The sequence below is a fragment of the Calcarisporiella thermophila genome, assembly GCF_041956535.1.
Source record: "Calcarisporiella thermophila strain CBS 279.70 unplaced genomic scaffold VTP21scaffold_11, whole genome shotgun sequence".
NCBI classification, from domain to species: domain Eukaryota; kingdom Fungi; phylum Calcarisporiellomycota; class Calcarisporiellomycetes; order Calcarisporiellales; family Calcarisporiellaceae; genus Calcarisporiella; species Calcarisporiella thermophila.
In genome coordinates, this window is record NW_027192201.1 from 34572 (window position 1) to 42772 (window position 8201).

Here is an 8201-nt window from a genome sequence, read left to right on the forward strand (position 1 = left end):
GACGGCAGACCACTTGTCGGCATGAGTAGAACGAGAATTTTGAACCCAAAATAATAACTTACTGCTTGTAATTCTCCAACGTGTGCTTGATGGAACAGCTAGTTGAATTTTCAAGGTTGGTTGACAACTTACCTATTCCAAATAATTTGCTTTTCTCCTTCTGAGCATATGTCGCCTTATATATATTCTCCTTAATTGAATAGATTCAATCTGGCTTTGAAAAAGACAAGTAGCATGCAGTACAGTGTTTTGGAATTGAAAAATATAGTAAGTGGGTAAATTGATTCATTTCATGGCCGTGTCGGCAAAATAAGTGGGCAAAATGTTCCAATGAATGTGTACGAAGTTATTCGACCTAACACGATAAGTAATCCGGTCTCTTGAAAATTAATATCACTTCTTAAAATGATAATCGCATTTCATACTTAATGCATTCTTAAATCTATATTGTTTTTCGAGCTGTGTTCACCAGATCGCGAATTTGAGCTAAGAATAACACAGCCATATTATCTGCGCTTCAAAATTTTAATCTAAAAAGAACTGAATGATTATAAATCTACTTTTAATAATTCATGTATAAAATAACAATTTAAAACTAGAATGGAAAGGTTTAGATTTGAGAACAGAAGAAAATTGCAAATATTATGAGCAACTTAAAATTTAGTAATAAACAACTTGCAGTGGATTAAATTAAAAAAAAAATTGATTACATCATGTAAAATAACTAGCCAGCTTTTTATTAGTTAACTAAACTAGAAAAATGAATTAGGAAAAGCTTCTTGGGTGCGTACAATTGCTCGTTGGTAAGAGAAAGCAATCGTGATAACAACAAATGCATCGGAGATGGGCTTGGGAATTTTAAAATAGACGTATATGAAACTTGGACAGATGCAGAAATGGTAGAATCATAAAATAAGCGCTCTGGCAACAGATAATTATCGTAGTATATATAACCAGAATAAATCAGTACATAATCACCTAACTTCATCCAGAAAGAGAGCTGGTTTGTGATAATTATCAAGATTTGTTGGGAATTGGCATATATTTTACTCAAAAAAGAGAAAAAAATCCTGAGATAAAGCACTTGTATATAAAAAGTTTCACTTAACAACAAAGAGATAAAATATCGAAAGCATTTAGATCATTGTTAAGCAAACAATTAAACTTGATTAAATTAGACTTGGAATCCCAATGGTGTATGAAGACTTGTGATCAGCATAATATTCATTTATGGGGTGTTAATAGACCATCAGGATTTCGTTTTTGCCACATCCAAGCCGAACGACACATATCTTGAAGATCATGAACTGGTTTCCAATTCAATTCCGAGTAGGCCTTCGTAGGATCAGCAACAACTTTGGCAGTATCCCCCGGCCTACGGCCTGTTCCCTTCCAGTCTATTTTCTTTCCGCTTATCTTTTCAATGCAATTAATAACTTCCAAAACAGTATAGCCTCTTCCATTCCCCATGTTATATGCTACACAGCCTGTCTTTTCAACACGAAGCTTTTCTAATGCGGCAAGGTGTCCCACGGCTAGGTCGACTACGTGGATATAATCTCTCACTGCAGTACCATCCTTGGTAGGATAATCTAGGCCGAATACTTGGAGCTGCTTAGAATTCACCAGAGATTGAGTGATACATGGTAGTAAGTTATTGGGCGGGCCTAGAGGATTTTCTCCAATGAGACTTGATGGGTGAGCACCGATCGGATTAAAATATCTAAGCATTATGGCATTCATGGTTGGGTCACTCTGACAGAAGTCGTCAATTATAAGTTCTATCATCAGCTTCGTCCTTCCGTAGGGATTGATCGGATGTAGAAAATGGTTTTCTGAGATTGTTTCCTCATCTGGATTTCCGTAGACAGTGGCTGATGACGAGAATACTAACTTTCGGCAACCCGCTTGACGCATAGCCAGAAGCAAATTACATGAGCCCACTACATTATTCTCGTAGTATTTCAATGGATCGTCGAAAGATTCATTGACAGATTTGAGACCAGCAAAGTGTACGACTGCCCATATGTCGAATTCTTCAAATATGTCGAAAAGTGCCTTCTTGTCTAATAGCGATATCTGCCTGAAAATAGGGCTTCTTCCTGTTATTTGGACAATCCTGTTTAACGACTCGAGACAAGAGTTGCTTAAGTTGTCAATAATGATGACTTGATAGTTTTCGGCAAGTAACTCGATTACGGTTTGAGAACCAATGTATCCGGCTCCGCCTGTGACCAAGACATAAGAAAAGTCGTCCTGTTTCAACATGATTGAAATTTCAACGAGAAATTCATACGTGGAATGTCTAAAGATGCGGAGGCAACACCTGTATTTATATACTCTCTACACTGCATTAAAAGATTCGTCTCATTCTAGTGGATTTGTTTGTTTATAGTCGGATAGGGAAAATGAGGTAGTGCAAGCCATAATCATGGCTTATGTTGGCGTTATCATTTCAATCGAGATGGTGTTATGCACCATTCTCCTTGGCAATAAGCTCTCAATGTATTCTTTCCTATTTGGGGTTTTTCTACCTTGTTAAGAATATGGCATATATGTTAGATTTAAATTATACTGGTAAGTTTAAACTATCAGCTGAAATAAACTATGCCACAAAAGCTAGTGGAATAGTTTAATGAGACTCAGTTTTTTCTGAGTAAAATAGCATAGGCTTTCGAAGTATGAATCTAATGGTGGAATATTTATAATACGTAGCTAAGTATATATCCTGTCAAATCATTAAGTCACCTGAAATTTTATGTCATATATTCTATATATATAGATTTATTCTTTTGGGTGACTAGAAATCTTTTTATTGTATATCTTGGCATCAATGAGATAACTCCTATTAATCAATCATTCAAATTTTACCAAGTTGACTGTAGATATTTTATCGATACGTGAATTGCCTCGACTAAATTAATTTCGAGACTTCCAAGTAGTTATCTAGGAAAATGGCTTGCATATGTCCAGCAGCATCTTCAATTCTCGATCGGATAAATTAGATCAACCACAATACCAAATGCAAAGTTATTACAAGCTCAGATGTCGCCGATATTTTTGTGGTAAATAATTTTTGATGTGGATAATAGTATTTCTTCATCTTCTGAGAGGTTCGCCCATTTGGAGCGTTTTGATAAAATATCAATCCTTAATAGTTTTAAAAACTGCAGAAATGTTAATAAACTTGAACAATCAATTAAAATTTATATGGTTTAGCCAAATATACAATGAAGTATAATTGTTAAGTTTTATTCATTTTTAAATAGCAGCGTCGTCAATTCGGATTATTCTTAGTAGAGGAAAATAAAAACAAATCGGCAAGCTTTATTCATATTTGTTTTTATTATTATTTTAACGCATGTATATAAATGAAAAAAAGCTATGCAATACACAGTTGACATACAAGTAAAACCATCTTAACACTTCTTCAATGATATTATTATTTTATAGAATCGGCAACCATTTCAACTCTTTCAATTATTGATATTGAAACTCCCACACTCTAAATGAACAAAATGAGCTGTCGAAATTATATCATTTTCGATATTTTTTTGTCTCTAACTTCAAGATGGACTAACTAAAATTAGAAATCTAATTATATATTATATAAAAACCCCTTCTGGCAAAAAAAAAAAGCCACGGCTTTCCTCTAATCTTTCCGGTATTTCGATAAGTTTTTTGCTTTATTGTTTCAAAAAATTGATAATTTTTTTTTTGGCCACTGTTTTCTATGCATTATATAAAGGAAAAATATTCCAATGTTGATTTGCGAACTCTTTAATTCTAACTTGAATTTACCACAATATTTATATTTTCGCCAAAAATATGGAAAAGAGAATTGGTTAAATAATTGATATTTCACTCCTTCTAAACACCATCATCTTATCATAAACGATCATTTATTTATTAACATCTTTGAAAAATGGATATTATGTTAGATTCACACTCATTTTTTGTTGCGTTTGCTTTGGTGGTACTTTCCATTGGAGGATTTTACGCTGGGATAGTGTATCCTCTTGGAAGTTATGTATTCCGGTTGAGATTTTTCAATCATGGCTACTCCCACAAATCTTCTGCCTTCACAATATTTTTTTCAGCGGTTGTCGGGTGTGGTATTCCTCTTGGCGCCATTGGGTTGATTGCATACCAGTCTGTATGGAAGGATTTGACGCCAGTGAGGTTTTTCGTCTCCGCATGGAAGTTCTGTGATTACTGGAGAACATATAATAATTTTAGGGTAGATCCTATCCTCTATTATTATATCTACGCCAGCATGATATTCGGTATCGTTCTAAATTCGATGTTTGGAATATTAGCGAGATGGGATCCCTTGCCCCAGCCCGAGATTGAGAAAGCATCTGAGCGCCATGCATTTATCATAGTTGCCCACAACAGCTCTGACAAGTTGGAGAAAACAATAAAAGCGCTACTCAGACATGTTAGACCCCATCAAGTGTTTGTGGCGGACAACGGCTCCACACATAAAGAAGTAGCAAGAACTGACGCCATATGCGCAAAATTAACTGAAGAATATTATGGCGAAGATACCAAGGAATCTTTAGGTGATATAAATGTATCGCACATATCTTATGGAAATAAGAGTATTGCACAATATGCGGCTGTCTACTATTTATACCAACTTTGGATTTCAGGAGCTTCAGAAATCGATATTATTACCACTATTGACGACGATGTAATCATCCCGGAGTACTGGCCCTCGAAGTCAATAGAGAAACAGTTCGAAGATCCGTCGAAAGTCGCCCTTGCATATCCACTCTCTGCGGAAAACAATAATGCCACCTTAGCTGCTAAACTTCAAGATTGTGAATACCTTAGTGGGAACGTTGGAAGGTACACTCATGATATATTCGGCACACAGCTTTTCGCATCTGGAGCAATTTCAACTTGGAAGGTGACGGCATTAATGGGTGTATTAGAACGTCACTGTACGATCTTTAATGGCGAAGATTTGGAAATGGGCTACATAGTCCACAAATTATCTGGAAGAAGAGGAAGCAAGTTAGGTGTCGACCAAGCCACAAGAATTGGATATGTTCGAGATTGCGTTGTCCCTACCATCGTCCCCTTTTGCTTCGTTCACTGGTACGATATTTTACCGAATCCGCTTAAACGAAAAATCAACCCTACCCCATGTAGTTGCCAGGAACACTCATTTGTAAATCAGCGCCTTCGTTCATGGGATCCAGCCGGCCACATGTTTATTTATAAATGGATTAAGGTGATTTTCTCACCGGGTGGTCTTGGATACAAACCCAAATGGTTTGTTAGATTGATATGCCTTTGGAAGGTTATTTCTATCCTAAGAGAATATTCACAGATCATTGGGATATTCGTATCGTTCCTGCGAATAAGATCAGTGGATTCGTTGAACAGCCTTTTAGTCTTCTACGTGGACTCCATTGTAATTAGTTGGGCAGCTGAGGTGTTTTATTTAACTTTTCAATCCCTAAGTCTTGGTCGCATTGGACTTGCAATGCGGCCTGATGTTCTTTTCTGCTTCCCCATCCTTTACGACATTCCCTATTATTTAGTGATTCGATTTATCACCGCGATTTATTCACTGGTATATTACATAATAGCTGTAAGATTTCCAGATGATATTCGCACACAAATTTCTAAAGATACTGTTAAGAGGCAAATTCTCCATAGCATTTGGTTTTGATTCTGTTTATTTATCTTGACATTAAAATAAAAATAAAACAGATATATTATTTATAATATATGGCAAGTTCTTTAAAATTAAGATAAATAAATAGGTAAATAATAAAAATGTTTCTACTTATATATGAGTTATTTGAGGACATTTGCGATAATAAATTTATATTACATTTAGTTTTTATGCTAGCTATAGTAAAAATATATATTTTTATAGATATATTATATAAATATATATTATTATTTTATTTTTTTTCTTCTATAATACAACTAATTTCTTATAAATATTGGTAAATCTTAAATCATTATCCTATTTTGATATCATATTAAATATTATATTGTTAATTTATAATTAATAGTTATCCTTTGAAGAGAAAGGTTAAATATACATATTAAGATAATAGAAATATATGTAATATATTAGCTTATTTGTCACAAAATATTGAACGAAAAATTTAGTATTTTCATAAGAGTTTTAAAGAAGAGTAGATTCAGGAAAAATAATTACTCATAATTGATGGTCACTATGAGAATCGAACTCATGACCTTCTGCTTACTAGGCAGACGCTCTGCCAACTGAGCCAAGTGACCTATTTCTCTTGTCTCATAAACTGAATCAGATAGGAGGCCTAACGAGATTGAAGACTACCCTCCGGCATCCGACTACGACGCAAGTGCGACGCAAGTGCAGCCGCAAACAAGTATTAAGATTATATTAATTAGAATTCCCGTTATTAGTTTATTTCATTTGTCATACTTCACCCTATATAAAGGGATACTCTTTGAGAACATTGTAACAGGAGAATAATCATCCCCGGAGTACTATGAATATATTCCTCTTCCTTGGTTTTCTGTAATAAATCCTTTATTCCCTTATCCCTGTCCCAATTATCCTAGATTATCCCTACCGAATTTATGTCACTTGTGTTGCGTCGAATATATGTCTAATAAGTTCTATCCCGACAATCCTCTAGCTATCCCTAAGCTCCTTCGGGGGAGGGTTAGTGTAGTGGACTATCCCTGGGATGCCGATGAGAACGGCGTGGGTTCGAATCCCACCTCCCCCACCAGCACTTACTCTTAGTTTGTGACTGCTGTCCACTTGATCAGAAGCTGTGTCTTGATTATTGAAAAGATCGCCCTTACGATAAGTACAAAGATTACATTGGTTTCACGTACATGCTATTCACGACAACAACGATACACGCATATCGATTGAACGTCTATCGATCAAGGGCCTATATCTCGTTAAGTTAAGTCCATTGACATTAACTTCATGTAATATATGGAAATTAAATAAAAGTTTCTATTAATTGATCAAAAAAAAAAAATATCCCTAAGCTCCTTCGGGGAGCGGTAATAGAAAGTTCGGATAGAGCAAGACTAAAACTGGAGTGACGAAGCAATCCTTCCTCTCTCCCAATCCGCTCTTTCCCTCCTCCCCTCCTCTTTACTTCATATCTTTCACCAAATACCCGATCACTATATACATCTAATGTACCCTTTATTCCTCCCTTTTTCTTATTTCATTGTAATCATTAAACTCTTGTAAGCTACGGAAACTAATAAAAGTCTCCGCTGATTGATCAAAAAAAAAACCTAAGCTCTTGATTATCCTTCCTTAAACACTTCAGAAGACTAATAAACGACACAAGATGGTGGTTTGAAACGTATCCGGTTCTATCTCAATACAAAATAGCACGTCTTTTATTGTAAATGAAATATCGGTCTTTTTGTACTGTTGTTAACGTATCACATAGGGAAAAATATAAATAATAAGAGTAATAAAATGGCATCATATCAATATAATAAAGTTATCATAAAATAAGGTTGGCGTAATAAATAACCGTATAATATTAAATATTCTCACAAAAGGGCTCAGTTAAAGAAATAAAGATAATAAAGTGATCAAGTCACAAAAGCTAAGCCTCCATTCTCTACTACTGCGCCATTGATACATTTAGTTCCAAATTTCCTCACAACAATGTTATGAACCGTGGTGGACTTAACCAATGAGAATCGCCTAGCGAGAAGGAAATCTAATCTTTTATTTCAAATCTAATCTTTTCATCTAATTTTTGGAAGACCAATTCTTTAATTTGAGCGTTACCTTTGTTCTACCCTATTCACTTTTTGACAAATATTACGTGATATGTGAAATGTTTCTTTTGTTATACCATTCTATCTATTCTACTATTTCCATCTATCTGTTTTCTTATTCTTATATAAGGCTTAACCTTTTTATTCTAATTAATAACAAGTTCCTATCAATTTTTTTTGATCAATCAATGGAAACTTTTATTTAATTTCCATATATTACATGAAGTTAATGTCAATGGACTTAACATAACGAGATATAGGCCCTTGATCGATAGACGTTCAATCGATATGCGTGTATCGTAGTTGTCGTGAATAGCATGTACGTGAAACCAATGTAATCGTTGTACTTATCGTAAGGGCGATCTTTTCAATAATCAAGACTCAGCTTCTGATCAAGTGGATAGCAGTCACAAACTAAGAGT

General features: G+C 34.8%; 2 protein-coding genes and 2 non-coding genes across 4 annotated transcripts; 2 read left to right on the forward strand and 2 right to left on the reverse strand.

Moving 5' to 3' along the window:
• Positions 1-1224: 1224 nt before the first annotated feature.
• VTP21DRAFT_1129 (uncharacterized protein) lies at positions 1225-2268 on the reverse strand (the record flags this gene model as incomplete). The annotated part of the gene is made up of 1 exon (XM_069390719.1): positions 1225-2268. The coding sequence occupies one exon, from the start codon at positions 2266-2268 to the stop codon at positions 1225-1227; it is 1044 nt and encodes a 347-aa protein (XP_069251250.1).
• Positions 2269-3925: 1657 nt separating this feature from the next.
• Positions 3926-5686, forward strand: VTP21DRAFT_1130 (uncharacterized protein; the record flags this gene model as incomplete). The annotated part of the gene is made up of 1 exon (XM_069390731.1): positions 3926-5686. The coding sequence occupies one exon, from the start codon at positions 3926-3928 to the stop codon at positions 5684-5686; it is 1761 nt and encodes a 586-aa protein (XP_069251251.1).
• A 511-nt stretch (positions 5687-6197) lies between these two features.
• Positions 6198-6270, reverse strand: VTP21DRAFT_t154. Its single transcript has one exon. It is a non-coding gene; the product is annotated as a tRNA-Thr (tRNA).
• A 403-nt stretch (positions 6271-6673) lies between these two features.
• Positions 6674-6746, forward strand: VTP21DRAFT_t146. Its single transcript has one exon. It is a non-coding gene; the product is annotated as a tRNA-Ser (tRNA).
• Positions 6747-8201: the final 1455 nt, after the last annotated feature.